Below are 23,030 nucleotides of genomic sequence, written 5' to 3'. Positions count from 1 at the left end.
AGCCTCTAGAACTATGCAAAATAAGTATTTGTTTTTTTAGCAATCCAGGCTATGGCATATTTATTGTAGCAGCCCAAACTGACCAAGACAGCCATCTATGAAAAACTCACAGCTGGCATCATACTTAATGGTGAAAAAATGTATGCTTTCACCCCAGGATGTTTGGATTATCTTTATTTGGTATAAAGATCTTCATGACATTAAAAAATAATGTAGTTCTTTCTCACCAATTCTCTCACTGATACTTTTATGGATTAAACAGTATTAATTACCTATTGCAATGTTACAGTCCTTCCTGACCTTTTGCAATAACTTTCTCATAGTCAGGTTTTGCTTTTAAATAAGTATGATGGTTTTATCTCTTAAAAGAAAAAGGATAAGATCTCATCCCTTTTGATTTCAAAGGTAGTGCCACAACAACGCACATAGTGTTCTCTCCTTTTAATTTCATGTCTAAATTCTGATTTTTTTATGTCTTTGTTTTTATTTTCCTAATTAGGCCTGCCATAGCAGTATTCTTTTTTCAAATCTAAGAGCCTTTCCTCTTTTTTTTTTTAGTAAGGAATTTTAATCAGACCTTTCACACCTACTGTGGTAATTGATAATTTAGTTTTACTCTGTCAATCTTATGAAATGAATAACTAATTTAATTCTGAAAGACTTAGACTTTTTGGCATTTTTAATTGATTTTAAAAAAGGAAAGGGGAGAGACATACATCAATTTGTTGTTCCACTTATTCATGCACTCGTATTGGTTGATTCTTACATGTACCCTGACCAGGGACCAAACCTATAACCTTGGTATATCAGGACAATGCTCTAACCAACTGAGCTACCCAGTCACACTTTTATTTTAGAGGCAAAGAGTCTCCTTTTAAAAATTATTTTGAGAGAATTCTATTTCTGAATTTCATATTCAGTATTTAATGCATGAAATGATTGGTGTGATATAACCTCATTAACAAATTTATTTTTTCTTTCCTCTATCTCCATGAAGACAAATTGAGTGGCAGTAATAATGCAAACAAAAGACAAAAAATTGCTCAAGACTTTCTCAACTCTATTGACCAGACGGGAGAACTCTTAGCAATGTTTGAGGATGATGAAATTGATGAAGTTAAACAAGAAAGAATGGAGGTATATAGTTCACTCTTCCCTTTTTATAGTAAAAGAATAACCATAGCAGTTTGCAGTGCCTCTATCATTTGGTTCTATTAATATGTTCTTTAAATGTTGTTTGAAGTGCCCAAATCAGTGGTTTCATGTCGGGGGCAGCATTGTACAGTGGAGCAGCCAGGAGAGGGTGTTAAATTCTGCCTTCAGAGTTCACGTGGAGAGATAGATGACTTTAGTTTTCTGTTTCTCTGTTTCCTCCTTTGAGTATCAGTAGACTTCCCTCGGCTTCCTTCTTTTTTTCTGTATCGTACTTTTACGGATACTGTTTTATTCCTTAAAGCTAATTCATGAGTAAATATTTCTTTATGTTTTGTTCCAACTGATCCAGTTAGCTTTGTGGGCAAAGGTAATTCTAACTGCATTTGTGTTGGCATATAGCGTGAAGAACTATTTTTCAGTCTGTAGTTGCAGGCTATAGTGGTACTCACTAGCTAAGGTAGTATCTAGGGCAATTACATGCTTTATATCACTGTAATATGAAGTTAGTGGCATGTGTTTGGATTTCCTGGATATATTTTAACAATGAATATGAAAATCGTATGCCTTCTATTTACCTTAGCTTCTCTATTCATAAAATTGTTTCCTTAAATACTTTGGAAAAATAAAAGTAATGATTGATTTCATTTGAGTGCCTTCCAAAGTACAAGGCATTATTATTATCATTCTTCTTATTATTATACTTTTACATGTAAAAGAAAATCTGTATTTTCCCTTCATTTTTAAATTAGGCAAGATAGGTAAATTCAGAACTCTGAAAGATCACACTAAGTACCTACTTTATCATAGTTTCTACATGCATGCTAAGAATATAATTATTTCATGTTAAATTTTGGAAGAAGCCCAATAGGCATACATGGTTTATAAATTTTAACAGCCTTCTTTAAAGAATTAGTATGCTTAGATCATGAACTGCGATCTAGGGGCAATGTTCTTCTTAGGTATCAGTTACCTTAGAAATGCGTGGTTATCTTGGTTTGGGGCAACTGCAAATGGTTTTAGTTCAACTTTGCCTTGGGCCAAAAACATGCTAAGTTGTCCGATGGAGATGATAAACATATATTTCTGATGTCATCATGGCCTAAACAGGATATGATTGTTTAGCGGCATGGTTTCACTTATGACAACGAGCAAATATTGTTTATGCTTTATTTTGAAAACATTTTTATATTATACAAATGGGCATGAAGAACGATTCATTAAGGAGGGACTCCACATAAAACATTAGTAAAATTGAATACATAGCTCGTCAATTTTGATGAGAAAACATTTGCCCAGAAGGGCATTCCACAATCAAGGAGAAGAGGAGAAGTGGAGCGTGTTGTAACACTAAGCTCATAATAGCAGGCTACTGTAAGCCTGGAAAAATGATGAGTCAGTAAGGTACGAGCTAAAGTCAATAAAATATCTGGAAATACAGTGTAGAAAAAACCTGGGAATTTAAGCAGTTTATATACCTCTTCACTGTAGTTGTATTATATATTACTTAGTGTTAACTGGGATAATAAAATATCAATAGTTGATAAAAATAGTTACAATGAAAGTCAGCTGCGTATATACAATAAAAATTAGATTGGCGATTTATCTAAGTTTTATATCATAATTAAAATCTTCTCTAAGCGAGATTTTAAAAAAGTAGTTTTGAGATTCTACTCCTTCAAATAACATAGTTGAACTGAATGAAAAGTGCTGACCTTGTAGACATAACTGTAGACAGTAGAAAGTGGAACCATTAAGAGCATAGGCCTTGCCTGCTTCTAATTTGACAGGTTATAGTTTCAAGCGTAAACCACAACTGTGGCAGTCCATATGAAACCACTTTGGACTCACAGGCTGCAATCTCTTGCTTTTAAAGTGCAGTAGAATAATCAGCCCTGGCATCACTGAGTGATTTAATTTTCCTCTAAGCATCACTTACAGTTGCAGAAACTTTGTTTACTACCTTCTCTCCTAGAATGTATGAAAATGGAAAAGACCAACCAGCAAAGCTTATTATTGCTTTCTTTCTTTTTCTTTTTTCACTTAAGTGTAATTTGGAAGAGAAAGCAATTTATAGATATGAAAACTCACTTGGGACCCTAACTTTTTCTCAAAACATTGAGGAACCATAAAAAACAAAACAAAACAGATTTTTTTCTTTTTTTTCCAGCTGATTTCTCTGTGTGCCTGGCTTTGTATTCCACTCATAATTTAATTATTAATATTAAGTATTATGTGATTTTTAAATATAAAAATGTCTAAACTTTTATATCCATTTCTCTTTGCTAATCCATCCTCATGATAGCGAAGTCTTTTTTTTTCTCCAGCAATAAATTTTTAATATTTAGGTATACGTATGGTAGTGAGCTATGATCCACAATCTCTAAAAATCCTTCTAAATAATCAAATAAAGATTAAATAATATTCAAACTTGCTTTAGTGTATTTGAGAGACTGGGAAGGAGAAGCAGGAAAATGGTAAGCATAACAATACAGATACATACAACTCCCCCCCAATGCCTCTCATGCCCACCTACACCCACCTCAGAATAACACAGGTGTGTTTTTCTGTTACGTTATAAATTTTTGAGGTCTCATCAACTAAATGTGGCAGTGCCAACCAAAGGCCAAGAAAAGTCCCTAAAAGATTTGTTTGGATTTTCGTAACAGAGGAACTGGGGTCACTCACAGAAGAGCCTTGCTTAGGACCCAGCTGCTCTGCTGTGAAAGAACCTGAGAAGCTCACATTTATCACTAATCAAGTAAAGTATCTGATCTAACAAGCCATATGGTTTGTGAAGGACATATAAAAATAAATGCTTAAAAATTTGGATGAACTCTACCTCTGACTGATCTTCGAATCAATAAAAGTAAATGAGAGAGCAAAGATTGGAACTCACCAGAGTGCAGCCTTTGAACAGATTTTGGTGCCAAAAACCCCAAGTGACTGTTTATTTTGCATTTTTAACTCAGAAGCCTAATACTGGAATCTAGAGAAAAAAACAAAATGGAATACATAAAATTTAGGGCAAAATTTTTGCTTAATTGGCTTGAAATTAAATAAAATCCCAGGTGGCCGCCTGAATTTAACCTGAAGTGGCTGGCCACAGATTTAAAAACACAGATTTTTCTCATAAAGGTTGAATGACCAGAGAAATCAGGTATACCATTATTATGCCATCATGGCATAACAATTAAATCAGCCTCTTGCCCCAAACAGCTTTTAGAGTCTAGGGGACAGAAAACTCATTGAAGAAGCTGGAGAGGTGGATGGCTGTAAAAGTTTTCTGTCTTCTCCTATTCTTAAAGTGTGTTCTTTTTGCTGTTCCTTTTTTCTACCTATCACGATTTTATAAAATTATAAAATAAAGTAAAATAAAATGCCCTTAAGACTGAGAGTTCAAAAATATTATCTTAGATTTATCATAAAAGAAAAAAAAACTAATCCCAGTAAGATGTGTTTACAAATACCAGAAAAATTGAAAAACTTGAGCTAAAACCTTAAACCCAGAAAAGTTTAGTATTTAAATGTTTATAGGGTTAAAAAATACAAAATTTATATACTACAAATCTATAGTTAATTATACACATTATATACCAAAATGTGCATATATTACATATATATACTATGTCCACATATATGTGTTTATCCTACATCTGTAAGAACATATATAATTTTATTAGATTTTTTTTAAATGTAAAAGTAAAAACAATCAGATGATATCAAACTCGAATACTAATGGTAGCAACATTGGTTCAGAGGAAAGAGAATTCAAGGGGAAATCTTTAAAATCAAACAAAGTCAGTAATTTATGTTACTGAAAGATGCTGCCTTAATCATCAAACTCCAGAGAATTGAAACATTCCAAGCAAAAGCTTCTATTAGTGCCAGAAGAGGTCAGAGAAATGCATTTGTTGTGGAGACTGACCATACCATTCTCAGTATTTAACAGATTGACTTGGGGAAAAATATTTTAATAGTAGAAATTTAAGTTTATCTAATAGATGCATCTAAAACAGTTTAGAAATGAGCAGCAATTTTAAAATCTTACCCAATAACTCCAAAGATTACATGGTACTCTTTGGGAAAGGTGAGGAGAGGCTTGGGGGAGCACTAGCCACTACCCCCCCCACCCCACCCCACCCCAATGCACATCTTCTTCAGCCAGAAGAACTTTGGTTTTACATAACAGATTTGTATACCATCAGTAAAAAAGGGTTTTATTATTTTCTCAATTAAAATACATTGCAAAACACAATGATTTAACTGCCTATGGTAAGTCTTCCTCACACAGATTCCAAAAATGCATAAATTCCTAAGCATATTACCTTACCAGATCAAAAAAATAAAACCTGAAAAGGAATAACAGAGATTAAACAAACAAAATTCTAATAGAAACAGCTAATGGACCAATAACAAATTAAAAATTACTACCACAAACTATTTAGATAATAACAGTAATGAGACTAGTATATATAAAATTTAATAAGTATGTGTGGACAGAGTGTTATTTAAAAGAGGCAACTTTTTAGCTTTTAAGCATTTCATTATTAAATTTGGAAAATGAAAATAAAATAAACATTCAACTAAAATTAGAAATTTTACATCCAAATAAACAGAAAACAAGAAAATAAACACATAAATTAAGTTAAAAACAAATCATCAAATTTGCCAGTTTAAGAAATTCTTTGTGAAAATAACAACAAAGATGGAATGAATTTATGACAAGTCTAAATAAGAAAAACAAAAAAAGATAGCTGCTAAAAACTAGCAATGAGTACAAATGTAGCCATAGACTAAGAAATCAATTCTCATATAATTGTTTCATAATACAGTGTAAATCTTAATAGAATGGGGTTTTTATCCTAAGAAAATGCAAATGATTAGTTTTACTCAATGGGAAGTAGAAAATCTGGATACATCAGCAGCCTTGGAAGAAATGCTAAATGTTTTTAAAGTATTATATCTTCAAAAGTTTCTGAATCCAAAACAGTTTATGGAAGAGCTCTTTTAAACCTTCATAAAACAAGTAAATATGCTATATAAACCATCTCAGAACATAGAGGAAAAGGGAAACTCATTAAATTTTACAAAGTAACAATATAATCTTGCTTATGGATATAAATTCAGCAATCTTAAAATATTAGCAGTTTTAATTTGGCCATATATATGAGTGATATACCAAGAACAAGTAAGACTTTTTTTCATGAGTTCAAGTACACTTTGTTACTAGAAAATCTATTACTGTTATATACCAAATAACTAGGTCAAAATCTGTGATTTTTTAATAGATGATTAAAAGACATTTGATAAAACTCACTTTCTATTTTTAGAAATTTTCAATAAACTAGAAATAGAAAAGTACCTGTATATTGTGATAAAGAATATCTCACTCAAATGAACATACATCATTATAGTTTAAAAATATTAATAGAGTTGCCCTGGCCAGGTGGCTCCATTCATTGGAGCATCATCCAGTACCCTGAAAGGTTGTCGGTTTGACCCCTAGTCCGGGAGCATACCTAGGTTGCACATTCTATCCCTGGTCAGGACACTTAATGAGAGGCAGCTGATCAATGTTTCACTCTCACATCAATGCTTCCCTTTCCTTCCTTCGCCTCCCCTCCCCTCTCCCCTCCCTCTCTCTCCCTGTCTCTCTCTCTCTCTATCGCTATTTACCCCCTCCCTCCTTCCTTTCTTCTCCCTTCCCCTTCATCTCTCTCTAAAATCAATAAATATATCCTCAGGTGAGGATTTTTTCAGCAAAAAATAATAATAATAAGAGTTTCATTAAATTCTAGAATGTCCACTGTTAACCACTTTTATTTGCCAAAGTTCAAATTGCACTAGCCAGTAAAATAAGAGACATAGAAAACTATACATAAGAAACAAAAATTATCATTATGTACAAATAATATACTTTTTATTAGCTTAATTATTGAGAATCAATCTATGAACTATTAGAACCAATTAAAGTCTTTATTAAATCATATGGATACTTAAAAAACAATGGTATCCCTCATATTTCAGTAATAGTAAATAGAAATAAGGAGAAAGGCAGTTGAATCAAATTAATCCAAGAAAAATTTATTTGGATATAAACTTTATATTAACAAGAATTATAAGAGATATATGGAAATAATATTTAATAAGGTACAGAGAGGGGTGTATAAATGAAGAAACATCATATTCCTGGATGCAGAGATTAAATATTGTAAATGTCTCAGTTCCCAAAATCACTTATTAGTTTAATACAATTTTAACTCAAATCTCAGGATTTACAAAACTATAAAATGTTAGAATTTGTTTGAAATTATAAAATGATAAGGATAACCAAGAAATTTTTATTAACTAAGAGTGGAGGGCAGAGTTCAATTTATGCTACCATGTATAATATTCCATAAAACTACTAACAAAAATAGTCTGGGACTGGTATAAAATCCAACAAGCATCTTAATGAATAGAATAAATGACATAATTAATTACAGACAAGAATTTAGTCACAATAAAGGCAGAATTAAAGATCAGTGGGAGAAAGGTGAAATAGTTGGGTAACTATTTGGAACAAAAAAAAATAAGGATTGCTCCTAACCTTATACTTGCATAAAAAGAAATTCCTGATGAATTAAATAATTAGGTATAAACAGTAATACCATTTACAAAAACAGAAATTAACACAAGTAAATAATCTATTTGGGGATGTGGAAGGCATTTCTGGTCTTTTCTAAGCAAGCCTTTCAAAAACTCCTGCTCAAGATGTTAACAGGTGCACTGTTGGGCCAGGGGTACGGATCAGTGACCGGTTTTCAAATAGATGGGTGAAATCCTCAATTAAGAAACTTAAGAGGTTCATTTTAGAACTTTTCAGAGATTTTTGTATGTAAATATTGTGAATTTTTCAAAAGAGGAAATCAAATCCATTAAAATTTTCGGTAAGAATACTCAAGAGTCCAGTTTGGGGTGTGTATGGAGGCCAGGGAGAATCGAAAAGGAAAGATAAATTTGATCCCATAAAAAACACATAGTTTTTGTATGTCAATAAGAAAAGAACAATTAAAAGGCAAAATAATGTAAAAATATGACATAATATTAATATGTTTCCGCATGTAGAAATAATAATATAACATTTCAGTAGGAAAATTGGCAAAGGATATGAATGGACAAATCACAAAAGAAATAAAAATAAACTACAAAATACCTGCTTACCTGTAATGAACCAGTGCCATTTTTGTTTATAGAATGGTCAAGAGTAAGGTGCGATTGGATACACTTCAACTTTTGGTGGAGATAAAGATTAATGAAAAGCAGAAACTATTTTAAAATATCAATTAGAAGCATTAAAAGCAATCATGTATTTCATCCCACTAAGCCCATATGTAGTCATTTTTCATTAAAGATATAATCAGAAATTTTGTTCATATGCACATTCATGTGCACAAGGCTGCCCATGACAGTGTTCTTTATGATAGTGGAAATGGAACACGAGAACCGTAGTTACCCAAAGATAAGGGAAAGTCTGTGTCCCCCCACACCCAGAAGTTCAGACTGGAAGCAAATACACTAACATGTTAAATAACAGTGCTTGTCATTAGATGATGAGATTACAAGTGAATTGAATATGCAAAATTATGCTGTTTTGATTTTACATATTTATGTTTCTCTTAATCCTCAATTGATTTCCTTTGTTCAAGGTTTTAGTTTGTCTTATTTATTAATTTTAATTTTAAAAAATTTGTTTTCCAATTACAGTTGACACACAAGATGCTAGTTTCAGGCTTATAACCGTGATTAGACATTTATATAATTTACAAAGTCAACAGTTTCCCTTTTATTTTATTCTTTTTTTCCCCATCAGAAGCATTTGCATTATATGTACTGCTGCAGGATATGGTTTATGAAGCAAATTAAATAGGCATGGATTATGTAATTAAGGAATGGAAGACTATAACCCTGTCAACTGACTCCATGCAAAGCCATTATAATGATGTAAGAAGTTTAAAATAGTTAACATTTCATATGTTGTTTTTTATTGCAACAAACAAAAAAGCCAATTTGAAATTGAATTAAACAATTAGGGAAATGTGTAAGTTCATGTACACAACCAGAAGTAGATTTGGCTTCAAATAGGGTTTGATATTGAGGTTCATAGGAATTGTAGCTTCATTTCCCTACAATTCTTTTTCCTACCCTTTTCTGCTTTGGTTGGCCTAATCTTTAGGCTGACCAACCTCATAGGAGCACTCATGCTATAGAAGTTCCAGGTCCTGAGAGAAAAATACCTTTGTCCCAAGATTTTACTCTGAAAATGCTTAGATCATAAGATTTCCTGATCCCCCTACCACCCACAGTAGCTGGTAAGATGACATGTTGTGATTGTTATAGCCTAAATCATATGCTCCATCTCTAAAGCCACAGGGTCCAGTCAGCCAGCCCCTCACAAAACTGTGGATCCCTGGAACTTCAAGAACAAAGAATGGATGCTAGAAAGGCAGCCATGAAGGTCCGGAGGTGTGACGGAGCTCTCTGCTCCAACAGTAAGAATGGATGGAGTGCTGCATCATAACTTTGAGTCTGCTCAGCTCTCTAGGAAGTTTTCCTAAGAGACAGCATGGTAGAATGCATGGAAAATATTTTCTTTGAATTCAAGTGGCCACCCATCCATTTATCCTTCCATTCTTTAATTTATTCAGCATTTACTTATTGGGAGTCTTGTAAGGCAGTCAGTATACTGGGTCCTGAGGTTATGACTAAAAATGTGGTCTCTGCCCTCATGATCTTTAATAGTAACTGGCAAATCAGAAGATAACTAAGTACTGTGGTAAGGGAACTACAGGCTCAAGAAATAGTGGCTATTCTTAGTCTTATGATAATTGATCTTGAATTTTGAATCTTTGTAGTAGGTTATTGGTTGTTTAATGAAACTATGTATTTTCTGTTTCACTTGCTATTTTACTTGAAATTTAGTTTATTCTAAAGCATATTCTTTAAGAAATTTTTTTATGATTAACTTTAGGTAGGGCCATAGAATTAGCTTTAGTGTCATTTGCTGACGAGGACACAAAGTAAAACAGAACAGAGTTAGGTGCATGAAGCAGCGTAATGTGTCCAGTTTAGTTTCTGAAAGAGATCCATCAGGAGAACACATTACTATGTTTTTGTTATTCCTTTGAAGGTAATTTTTGTTCAGATAATTTAAAAATACTTTAAAATCATTCTTCAGGGAATATTAGTATAAATCCCTCCATAAAAACCTTGGTGTTTCTAGCTACACAGAGCAGAATTGATGTAATTTAGTATATGTTTTTTTGGCCCAGAAATTACAGAACAGGGAGTATTACATGACCTTAGGAGAACCCAAAGGTAGGTGTAATGCGTAGCTCTGAAACTGATTTCCATTGTGACTTTATACACTCCATCAAATTACTTTTTATCCAGACCTATAAGCTGTCTTCCAATTATGTAAGAGTGAACATGTATATATTCACTATTGTAAAAATTTGTCTAAACTTAGGAAAATTGTCCTGGAAAAGACTTTTTCATAAAAAGAAGTTACACAGCTTACAAAAATAGAACATTCAGTAATTCTTACCCAGGTCCCTATCGTTCTGTAGCTTAATATAACATATTTGACAGATGGTTCTCAAGGGATTCTTATGAGACCTTTCATAACCATGTGAACAATGGGCTCTGAGGGTAGAGGCAGACTTCTGCTTTAACTACAACTCCTCACTTACCAGTTGTGAAACTAGAAGTGGTTGGGGTTTTTGGCTTAATCATTCTCTGACACTATACAATGTTTAATCTCTTGGGTTATGCTTTGCTATAGAAAAATTTTAGAGCAAGATAAGTCAAATGACTACCATCTTTATGATAAACTTCAGCATCACTCCCAGTTTGTCTTCGAGCCTCAATTCTATTTAGAATGTTTTCCTGTTAGTCTCTGGGTGAGATTTAAATGATTTCCTTTTCCTGCCCTTTCACTAGTCTACTGGGGAGCAAAATACATGGTGACAGCTTTGAAACAGTGGACACACTAGTCATATTTTCCCTCACCCAAAGCAGGACTTTCAATTTGATGGGGACAGAATATTTTAAATCGGGACCTGTTCAGAAAATACAGGAACAATGATTGCCATTTATTTCCACCTTCCTCACATCAAGGAGTTTCCACTTTAGTAAAGCAGAGAAGCATCTCGTGGGGTAATGATTTCAGGACACAAACAGGCACCACAACTAAACATCTTTGTGCCTACCAGTGGTAATGCCTGTGTGCAGGCCTGACAGGGCTGCTGCGTCTAGTCTTGCACAAATGGGTATTTGACTAACACATCTGATTATACTGTTCAATTAAGTTTTTTATAGAATCAATATTTTCTTTCTCAAGTAATTTCAATTTGTTCTTTTGAAAATGAAATCTTTCTCTTTTAAAAGATACATATCAAGGTTTTTCTTAGAGATCAGTATACCAACTTGTTTATAAAACACCTTGGCAGAGAAAAGTTTTAAAATATCATTGAATTTAAGGACACCACAAGATTTACCACTAATTTACATTTAATGTTTATAGTTCTCAAATTGTGGTGGTTATAATAACCAAAATATTTTTGCCTTAAATATTTTGTGGATTATATTTCTCTATTCTTTCTCCTTCACCCCACGTTCCCCCCAGTAGGTGGGCAGATTGTTGTTACATAGTCTGGGTTTTATTTATCTTTATTGGTTTAATCTCAATAAGTTAGTACTTCTAAATATGAAAATAAATGAATTCTGTGGCAAGATTTTTGTCTTTGTAATGCTCTAGTTTATTTAGTGGAATTAACACATCATTGCTTGTTTGGTATAGATAATTTCCCTCTATTCCTTTGTTTGCATCCATGCTGAGGAGGTACCTTCAGTTCATTTCTTATTGTTGCTACCACTTAATGGTAAATCATGAAAAGCAAGCTGCTTAATCCAGTTAGACTTATTCCTAGATCATTGTGTTTTTCATGCAGAAATGAGAATTCTAGGTTAAGCTCTAACACTTAGTGATTGATGTAATCCATTGTGTTTGGATCTCTGTTGGGAACTCTTTTTTCATAAAGCATCAGTCCAAGCTTCTGCTTTCCATGACACTCCCATTGTCTACACAGAAGTCTCAACTCCTTAGCGTGGCATTAATACATGTTTTGTAATCTGACCCCAGCCAGACTTTTTATCCTCGTCTTCTACCAGTCCTGCTCCCCGTTCTCAAAAACATGTGTGCACATGCATGCTTGCACGTGTGTACACACACACCCTGCTGAGGGAGCCCTCTTGTACTTGTAGTTTCCGAAATGGGCATTCATTCTTCCTGAGCCTTCTCTGTTTGCAACATCTCAGTTGAAATATTTTAGTGTGTGATAAATTATGACTAGTTGTATTTGCTTAGTTTAAGTTACTAAATAAGCTCCTGGGATCGTGGACTTATTTTATTTACTTTCATATCTCCTGCACCTAGCACAGTCCCTTGAAATCATAAACTTTCATCAAATATTTGTCCAAATAAGGTGAATAAAATAGGTATAATTTTATAGCTGATATATGTGAATATTATCAATCTATCTTTTAGATGATTTGAAATTTTTTCTCTTTTGCTTAAAGAATGCAGTTTCCAGGTAGTAGATAAAACCAGTCATTTCTTCTGACTCACATAGAAATGTAAAAAGGATAGCATAATTAGTTATGTACATTTATGAATTTTTGTATCAGGAGTTCCTCAACTAATCTTGTATAGGTGTTTGCCACTTGCTAATGGTTTTCATTGCTTGAATAACTTCCTGTTCAAATTATAGTTGTGGCTTTTCCACAGTTCTAGCTATAGAAGTTCTTCTAACCACACTGCTTCAGTGTTGACTGGCAATGTTCCAAATTTGTCTGCAAGATGATACTAAGCATCAATTCCAGTTTCAAAAAGAAGATATTTTTTTCAAGTGGACCAATACCATCTGTGACCACTGGTTCATTCTATTTAGTTGCCAATTCAGAATATCTGACAATAAACATTACCTACTTTTTCTCATTTATTTGCTAACATAAGATTCTATAATTTAGCAACTTCAAACAATAGCATACTTATTCAACTCTCAGATCCATTAAATACCTCTCATGGACAATTCTTGTAGTTATTGGCTGATTTATACTTTGAAAATAGTTGGACTATGCAGGTGCCTTAAGTTACTATAGAATTTTTTATGGCATGGAAATTTTGCATCCCTACTCATTCTACCTCATACTGTAGCAAACTGTTGTTTCAATTAGTCCTTCTAACACTAAGGAATAATTCACCAGATTCACAAAAGTTACTTTTGTATTTATCTGCCTCTTATACTATATTTGATAAGACTATGGGATTGAATTAATATTCAGAGGTAAATTACATTAATCATTGATTGTTTCAGTCACTACTATGGATCTTATATGCATATACAAAGAATAATGCTTTGTACCTCAAATAGGAGACAGTCATTAATATGAGTTTATAGACTTGCTCTCAAAAATGACCACCTTTGGGGAAAAATACAAATGATTTATTATATAAAAGTTCTGCCAGAGCCTTTAAATAGTTTAAAATTAGTCTTTATTTACCAAAATTTGGTACATACATGAATATCTCCAAATATACTACTGTATTTCTTTGCTGAATCTGGAGATATTTTCCAAGTGAGGGAGAGACTGGAAGGGAGAAAGGGGGAGGGGGAGGAATAGGGAGGGAAAAAGAAATATTGAAACTCTTTATCCTGGACAAAAGCTCCGTGTGAAGTTCCTATCATTCAATGGTTTATTTAGTGCAGAGGATATTTGAATTTTGGAAGACTTGTTTCTTATGGCTCTACAATGAGTTCATTATAATTAATAAAATATAATAGCCTAATAAGACAGTTATCATTCTTCATGTTTATAAAGTACTTCAAGTGAAATTTGGGGGAATTTTTTCCATCACCTTAAGCAGTTCTTTTAAATCGTTTCATCCAAGTTTGTGGGATCTGGATACTTGTATACAGTATAAAGACTGCAGGCCAGCTGGTCATATTCAGGAATTGTTCAAAAAGTTGTGGATTCTCTGAGTCAAGAGACAACTATAAGAAAATTTATAAACTACTTACAATACATTTTAATAATGTTGAATCTCATCCTCTACTCCCACTGCCCACCCCCAGAAACCAAACCAAGCTAGGGGAAAATAACATTTTATTTAAGCTAGAAAATGTATTTCATTTAAAGTGTACCAAGAATTACTCAGTGTTTACTTGGGTGTAAAGATATAGACTATGCAATATATTAGTGGAAACTTAAGTTGTTACAGGTTTCTGTGGAGAAGTATAGCAATATCCATACTTATCGCTTTTAAAAGAAAAATATTTTATATCCTTTGATCCAGAAATTGCATTTCTAGATATTATCATAAGGAAATAATTGAACAAAGACATTTTTAATTAATGTGTTCATTTTATAAAGTATTTTTATTGATTACGTTATTACAGTTTTCCTAATTTTACCCCTTTTGTCCCCCCTCTGCCCTGCCCCCCCACCCTCCAGTATCCCCCCTCCTTAGTTCATGTCCATGGGTTGTACATATAAGTTCTTTGAGTCTTCTGTTTTCTATACCATTTTTATCTCTCCCCATCTATTTTATACCTACCAATTATGTCCCTGTACCTTAACCCCTATTCCTCCCTTTCCCCTTCCCACCGAAACCCCTCCATGTGATGTCCATTTCTCTGATTCTGTTCCTGTTCTGGTTGTTTGCTTAGTTTTTGTTTTCATTGTTTTTCTTTTATTTTAGGTTCGTTTGTTGATAGTTGTGAGTTTGTTGTCATTTTACTGTTCACATTTTTTATTTTCTTTTTCTTAGATAAGTCTCTTTAACATTTCATATATTAAGGGCTTGGTGATGATGAACTCCTTTAACTTGACCTTATCGGGGAAGCACTTTATCTGCCCTCCCATTCTAAATGATAGCTTTGCTGGATAGAGTAATCTTGGATGTAGGTCCTTGCCTTTCATGACTTTGAATACTTCTTTCTGGCCCCTTCTTGCCTGCAAGATTTCTTTGGAGAAAGGCAAGCTGATAGCCTTATGGGAACTTCTTTGTAAGTAACTCTTTCCTTTCCTTTTGCTGCTTTTGGGATCCTCTCCTTATCTTTAATCTTGGGTAACCTAATGATGATGTGCCTTGGTGTGTTCCTCTTTGGGTCCAGCTTCTTTGGGACTCTCTGGGCTTCCTGGATTTCCTGGAAGTTTATTTCCTTTGCCAGATTGGGGAAGTTCTCCTTTATTATTTTTTTCGAATAAGGTTTCAATTTCTTCCTCTTCCTCTTCTCTTTCTGGCACCCCTATGATTCAGATGTTGGAGCGTTTAAAGATGTTCTGGAAGTTCTTAAGCCTCTCATTTTTTTTTTAATTCTTGTTTCTTCATTCTGTTCTGGTTGGATGTTTTATTTTTTCCTTTTGTTTGAATCTTTGCTTTGAGTCCTGGTTTCCTTCCTGTCACTGTTGGTTCCCTGAATATTTTGCTTTATTTCATTTTGGTTATCTTTCATTTGTTTTTTCATTTTTTGACCAAGCTCAATCAGATCTGTGAGCATTTTGATTACCAGGGCTTTAAATTCTCCATCAGATAGGTTAGCTATGTCCCATCGCATACTCCTCTTTCTGAGGTTTTGCCCTGTTCCCTCATTTGGGCCATATTTCTTTGTCTTGGCACACCTGGTAAGTTGTAAGGGGGCAGAGCCTTAGGTGTTCATCCAGGCAGGGCAACCCTCCTGGCCACGCTGTGGCTGTGGCGGTCCCTGTGTGGGAGGGGCCAGAGAGGGAGCAGTGCTGCTCATCTGCCTGCCCGTTTCTCGCACACTTTCCAAAGGACTCCCTTGTGAGACTGGGAGTTTCTCCCACCACCACAACCTCCGTAGCCCACTGCCAGCTCTGAGTCTCAGTTTTCCCCTTAAGTCAGCCCCTCCCTTGCAGCCCACCGAGCTCGGCAGCCAGCCCCGACCCCATGGTCAGCCGCCTTGCCAAGGTTTTTCTGAGTGGGCTGGCATAGTCTGCTGCCTTACCGGTCTGACTGTTGTGGTTGATTTTTTCTTTAATTCCTTGGTTGTCAGAGTTCCATGCAGTTTGATTTTCTGGCACTTTTGGTTGCTTATTGATTTTAGATTGGTTGTTATTCTCCTTTTGGTTGTTCAAGGAAACCGAAGGTTTCTATCTACACCTCTATCTTAGCCAGAACTCAATGTATTCATTTTTAATAGCAAAAGTTTTCTTTAACAATGGAAATATTCAAGTTTTAGAGTGTCTTCTTTGCCAGAGTTGGATATAGCCCAAAGTTTGAAAAATATGTAACAATTCTATTGTTTATTGTTTAATTGCAATTTTGAATTTCCCTTTGGCCTAATTTATATAGGAGAATATTTAAAGTATAGAGATATATATTTTCAAATGTCTGGATGTTTTGTTTGTTTCTGCCTCTATCAGATGTTTTAGTTGCTTTATTATTTAGTAATCAGATTGTTAGATATTATTTTTAGTATTAGGGATTTATTAGAATTTACTTAGTATTCTCATATTTGGTGACTTTTTCTAAATGATTTATGGACAAGGTAGGGAGATTTTTATATATACTTTAACTGATCATTATTGATAGCAATTTCACTTTCTATAGTTTTTTTCATTACAAACCCTTATCAGTAAAAAATTTGGGAGCTCATGCTTATATAGCTGCCCTAGCAAAATCCCAATTCTGATTAAATCCAATTGGTTAAGCCCTGGCTAGCGTAGCTCAGTGGATTGAGTGCGGGCTGCAAACCAAAGTATCGCAGGTTTGATTCCCAGTCAGGGCACATGCCTGGGTTGTAGGCCACGGCCCCCAGCAACCACACATTGATGTTTCTCTCTCTCTCTCTCTTTCTCCCTCCCTTCCCTCTCTAAAAAAATAAATAAATACAATATTTTTAAAAAATCCAATTTGTTGCTTATTTCATAACTACATTATATCTATACCCTAGTAGAGGAACACAACTAGAGAAAAACACAATCAAGCTGGCTAGTCTCACTTCAGATTTATAACTAAGGACCTCAAATAGCCCTTAGTGCTGCCCAGCAATTTTAGAACAACCCTAGTGTGTTTATTGCCACACTGACCTTGGTAATCATTTAAACCTCCTTTTTCATCAGCTCTCTTGCACTTATCTGGCCCTTGCTCTGCTGACACCTTGCTTCCTGTTTCTCTGAGAAAAGAGAAGCATCCAAAGAGCACTTCCACAAGTCCCTACCACAATACCTGATACTGGCTATGGTCCCCCTACACAAGTTCCCCTGCCTTAAAAAAAAACTCTTGCTGCTACTGTCCTTCAGAGTAGAACTTCTTGAAAAAGATTGTGTTTGCTCTCCTCCCATTGTATCAAACTCACTTGAATCACTTTTTCATCCCCATCACCCTGCAGAAGTTGCTCTTGCTAAGGGCACTAGTAACTTTTATTGTTGCAAATACATGCTGGGGCAAAAGTAAATTTACAGCTATGACTACATGCAACAGAGTTTATTCTCATTTATTAATAATTGTATTATTTTCCATATGAATAACTGTAAACCTACTTTTGCCCAACACTGTATATAGGTCAGTTTTCCATCTTTCCACAGATATCAACTCTCAGTAATAGCTCTGACTGGACAGGCACATTGCCACTTGCAGACTTCTTCAGATGCTGTTCTCTAGCCCCCTGATTTCCCTCAGATCTCTGCCCAGATATCACATCATCAGAGAGATCTGCCCCAAGCATGTAATGGAAGGGTGCTATGGACAGAATCATGTCCCCCTCACAAATACCTAAGTTGAAGCCCTAACCTCTAATGTATTGGTATTTGGTGATTGGGGCCTTTGGGAGATACTTAGCTTTAGATGAGTTCATAAGGGTGAGGCTGTCATGATGGAATTAGCTTTGTAAGAAGAGGAAGAAACCCCAGAGCTCTCTTGCCATGTGAGTACACAATTAGAAGGTAGCCAGCTATCTGCAACCCGGGAGGAGAACCCTCACCAGAACCTTGCTAGTTACAGCCTCTAGGACTGTGGGAAATAAATTTCTGTTGTTAAACAACCCAGTCTGTGGTATCTTGTTAGGACAACCTGAACAGACTAAGACAAAAAGGGTATCTCTCCTGTCCACTCTTACTCTGTTCACTTACTCCACTGTCTTTTGTTCACAGCATTCAACATTTCAATCTTTTATATGTTTATTGTCTGTCTTTTTCCACTAGAATGTAAGCCTCAGGAGGGCAAGAGCTGTGTTTTCTTTACTGCAGTATTTCCAGTACCCAGAACAGTGTGAAGCTGCATTGTAGGTGCTCAATACATACATGTTACGTAAACAGACAAATTAATAATATGGAAAATATTCCCAAACATCTGTAAATCATAGAGCTTCATCATTTGGAAAGCACTTACTTTCTTACTACTTTTACCTGTAAAGGGGTTCAAAAAATAAACACATAATAAATTGTCTTTATTTTTTAAAAAAATATCTATTAGTAACATCCAATGATCATCACAGAAAAGTTCAGCAAATTTATAACACTAGTCTTTCAAACAAGAAAAACATTCATTTGTCTTTAAGGACTATATCACTTTTAATTACTTTGCCTGTAGATAACCTATGAGTCTTTGGGCAATATAAAGGGTTTTTATGTTCATTTTATATCTTTATTTAAAGTATTGCAGAGATGCTATTATCAGTGGTCCTTTTTTGTACATTGGCACAAAGAAGACATCCTCCTATACCGAGTAAGGTGAAAGCAATCGCAACACCCTCAGACTGAATAAATGCATGACTGCGTCGCAGCCGGCCCTCTGTCCGTGTGTGAGCAGCGCTCCACTGCAGGACAGCTCACTCCTCACACACAGTTATTGAGGGTATCGGTGTCAGTCCCTGTAAAATATGTTAACTCTTTAATTAGAGTAATTATAAATAGGTGTTTCACTATTTTATATCCCAATAGGTCATTTGGGACACCCCCCATTTTTTCCTACTTAATCAAATGGAAACCAAGAGGTATATTAAAAGGAAGTCTTTCACTGCTGTAAATATGCTTCTGTAAATATCCCCTTTAATATCCACCATATAATTTAGTTGCCTTCCCTTAGGAAGGAGAAGTTCAAAAGTTTTTCAAATCATTGATGGACCTTTCATTGGTAGACATTGACTCTTGTTCAAATTAATGGCCAGGCTTGCCAATACCTAGCATTATCTGTCTTTACTTTTGGTCTTTCGTAGCCAGCTAAAAGCACATATAGTGGAAGTTTGTGTTTTGCCCCAAATCTTAAGATTTTTTTCAATTTCTTTCAATTGATGAGATTACCCTATTTACCTATTTATTGACATACATAACAAATATATTTTTATCTTACTTATTCTTCTGTTGTTTATACTTCCCTGCCCATTTTCTTTAATTATATTTTATTTGTGATTTCAGTGTCTACCTGAATTTAAATCTTTCAGTGTTTATTTTCAAATTCTTAGGAAACTTAAATCTCTTTGTCTCAACTTGTCAACTTTATTTTATTTCAATTTGTCAACTTTAAAAATGAGTATTGTTTTTTACATTTGGTGAATATGCTTTGACCACACACTGGAGGCCAGCTTCTGTAACATCCTGGGGGTAGGGGAGAGTGTTCACAGTAGTTACCTCCTCCCCAGAGATTGTAATACACCAGAGAAACAGATGTAATAGTAATACAGCAGAGTCCAGGACTGACTTACTACATGCCATGCCAGACACTGTTCTAAACCCTAACATTAAAAATATAACCAAACAACCCAAATAATAAATAAACCCTGACATCAGCATTAACTCATGTCACAGTCCACAGTGAAGTAGGTCCCCTCCTTTACAGATGAGGACTCTGAGGTACAGGGATCAGGTGACTTGCCCAGGGGCATGGGTGCAAAATGAGAGTACTAGGAAGAGAACTCCTGGGGCCAAGCACTCTCTTGGAAAGGAAAGTAGTGGGAAAGTTTCATATTTCTTTCAATCTGGACTTTATCTTGAAGAAATTTCATGAGTTTTATTGTATATGGTTATGAGCCTCCCTTATTTCAAGGCCGATGAAGATATTTTGCTTTATTTTTGCTTTCTTTGGCCATTTCAGGTCATTTGTGAACTGAATCACACATTTAAAAAGATAACAGCTTTATCATATTTGTCTTACAAATGTGAAATCTCATGATTGTAAATCCACAATTTTCAAAACCATAGTTGATAAGAGATTACTGTATCTTTCAGAATTTTTACAAAACACTTGAAGGTCAAAACACTCAGTTATTTACAGATTGCTTACCTTTTAGTCATTAAGTGAAAGGAACTTTGTTTAAGAATTCTGGTCAGCAAGGAGTAGGGGAAGAATAGCTTTAAATCTTAGAGAAATTTGAAGAGTAGACAACATTAAGTGCTATGTTCTATTGTGTGCTTGTGGGAATAAAAATTCAACACAGAGATACTAGGAAGCTGAGATTTCAGTGAGAAGATGTCCAACACCAACTTTGTGTTTTCATAATTTTGCATAATATTGATCCGTGTGGAAAGAACATAAAATTCTCTTAATTAATTATGCCCCTTCTGATGTCCAAATAAACTGAGCATAGTCCAGCTGCATATGGCTGAAAGAGGTTGTTGTAGAATACTTGGGACCCTAAGCAACATTTAAGATAGTATTTTTATGAAAAGATGCATTCTGAATTTAAGACTTTTAGAATATAGTATATTTATAAGTTGGAGGATTCTATATTTTAGTTTTATTTTTTAAATTTTTATTTATTTTTTTAAGATTTTATTTATTTATTTTTAGAGAGAGGGGAAGGGAAAGAGAAAGAGAGGTAGAGAAACATCAGTGTGTGGTTGCCTCTCACACACCCCCTACTCAGGGCCTGGACCACAACCCAGGCGTGTGCCCTCACTGGGAATTGAATCTGTGACCCTTTAGTTCTCAGGCCTGCACTCAGTCCACTGAGTCACACCAGCTAGGGCAATATTTTAGTTTTAAATGTGACTTTTTACCCATCTACAAATTTTCAGTAAGGCAGAACTGCTTGTCACCTCTAGAAACTCTTTTATCAGGCTTATTTTCTCTGGAAGCAAAAAACTGGTATTAGAGACTAGTATTAATAAAAATTTGGCATCTCTGCCTGTTTTCTAGTAAGGTTATTTAGGATGGTCATATTTCCTGCTGAGTACAGGACTCAGTGATTGTTGTGTTTAGGCTTTTATATAATTTATGTCCAGCTACTGGCAATATCCTGATGGTTAATTAAAGATATATATTAATTCAATGTACCATTAAATAAAAGTGTTGCTTACATACAGGAAAGAGGTCAGTCTGTGCTCCCTAGGATGATCATACAAAGTTGTCATAGGAGTTACACTTCAATAGGAGTTACCGCTGTTCTTTCTGTGACTGGTACACAGACTGTATAAAACTCATGGATTCATTCAGAGACTAGGGATGACAGATAAGCTAAATTTATAAATTCACTTATAATCTGTTTGATACATTGTTTAAAAGATACTTTACACACAGACATATTTCTCATGTAAGTATGTGTATCTTTCAAGCAGCCCAAGAATGGAACTGCAGCTCAGACACCAGTGAACTCAGTTATTTTATCACTGTTTCTGACCTGTGCTTCTCTCTCAATGTAGGCTTCATTTTTCTCTCCCTGTTGAGCTATGTTTTTCACTTGGTGGATAGCATGCCATCAGCAGGTGCTCCCAGTTTAGCCTCATCACCTGGAGAGAGACAGACTCAACTCCCTGTATCACCAATCTTAAATCTCAGAAAAGGGCCTCTGACACAGCTTGCACTGGTGTCCAGGGCTGGGCCTGGCAGTGTGGCTGGAAGGCAGGGCTGTGCTGTGCCACTCTAGTGAGGGGGTTGTGGGGTGACTTCGCAGTGAGCAGCGAGAGAAGGCAGGCAGCGCTGTAGCTGCGGCTGCAGCAGACATGCATCCAGTTGGTCATCATCAGAGCATGTGCACATATGTACTGGAGTTGATTTTGAGACTCTCTGCTTCAAAACATTCTACTTCAAAAGTGAGTTTTGTAACCTAAAACTAATTTCCTTTCAAAAGATACAGAGGCTACTGTACAGTTATCTTAGACTTAAAGGAGAATGGCTATTGAAAGGGTAAATATTTAAAAAGAATCAACACTAAAGTTTGCAGAATGACAAAAAAGTAAAATGTTCTTCAGTTAAGCCTTTTCTGTTAAAACTGTCCTACTGAAACCATAAAACATTTCAACAAAAACATTTCTTCAAATATGTTGTTTTAAATACTATATCACTTAAGCAAATATTTAAATACTATATTAGTCTCTCTGCATACTTTACTTGAATTTAATTCTGCCTGTCTGCCAAATATGTAGAAACTCCAAATCCATTTTGATTTGCCAGGTTAAATGTTTATTTTGTTTTTCCACATAATGCATCCTTTGAAGTATCACAAGCATACCAAATCTGATTTCTTTTTATTAGGGACATGCTAGGGTTTTTTTCTTTCTTCTGCTGATGGTATAGGATAACAAACTTCTCTTAAGAAATGTGTAAAGGCATGTCTACAATCCCTACCTACTGAAGGTGCCTGCTGCCTTTATTGGCTGTTGAAAAATAGATATTATCATTCTTAGAGGAGGGTTAAAACATGTGTGCTAAATGTACCTACATTTTTTAAGCCTCATTATTATTTCCTTGTAATCAAAATGCCAAGACTTTTCTTGTACTGTAGAATATCTAGTTGTACCTGACAAGTGACTCTGTATAGACTGGGACAGTTAAAAAGTACTAAGCTTGGTGATTTACCAATAACTGATATTAT

At 34.8% G+C, this 23,030-nt stretch overlaps 1 protein-coding gene across 3 annotated transcripts in view; it reads left to right on the top strand.

The window, feature by feature from the left end:
* The window catches only part of SUPT3H (SPT3 homolog, SAGA and STAGA complex component), a 472,076-nt gene that overhangs the window by 325,864 nt on the left and 123,182 nt on the right, over window positions 1-23,030 (top strand). For all 3 annotated transcript variants that reach the window (XM_036024180.1, XM_036024179.1, XM_036024178.1), the window contains exon 6: window positions 998-1,137. In XM_036024180.1, coding sequence (XP_035880073.1) covers window positions 998-1,137 — 140 coding nt within the window. The remainder of the gene's footprint in view (window positions 1-997; window positions 1,138-23,030) is intronic.

This window comes from Phyllostomus discolor, chromosome 4 (genome assembly GCF_004126475.2).
Source record: "Phyllostomus discolor isolate MPI-MPIP mPhyDis1 chromosome 4, mPhyDis1.pri.v3, whole genome shotgun sequence".
Lineage (NCBI taxonomy): Eukaryota > Metazoa > Chordata > Mammalia > Chiroptera > Phyllostomidae > Phyllostomus > Phyllostomus discolor.
This window is presented reverse-complemented; position numbering and strand designations above follow the sequence as displayed.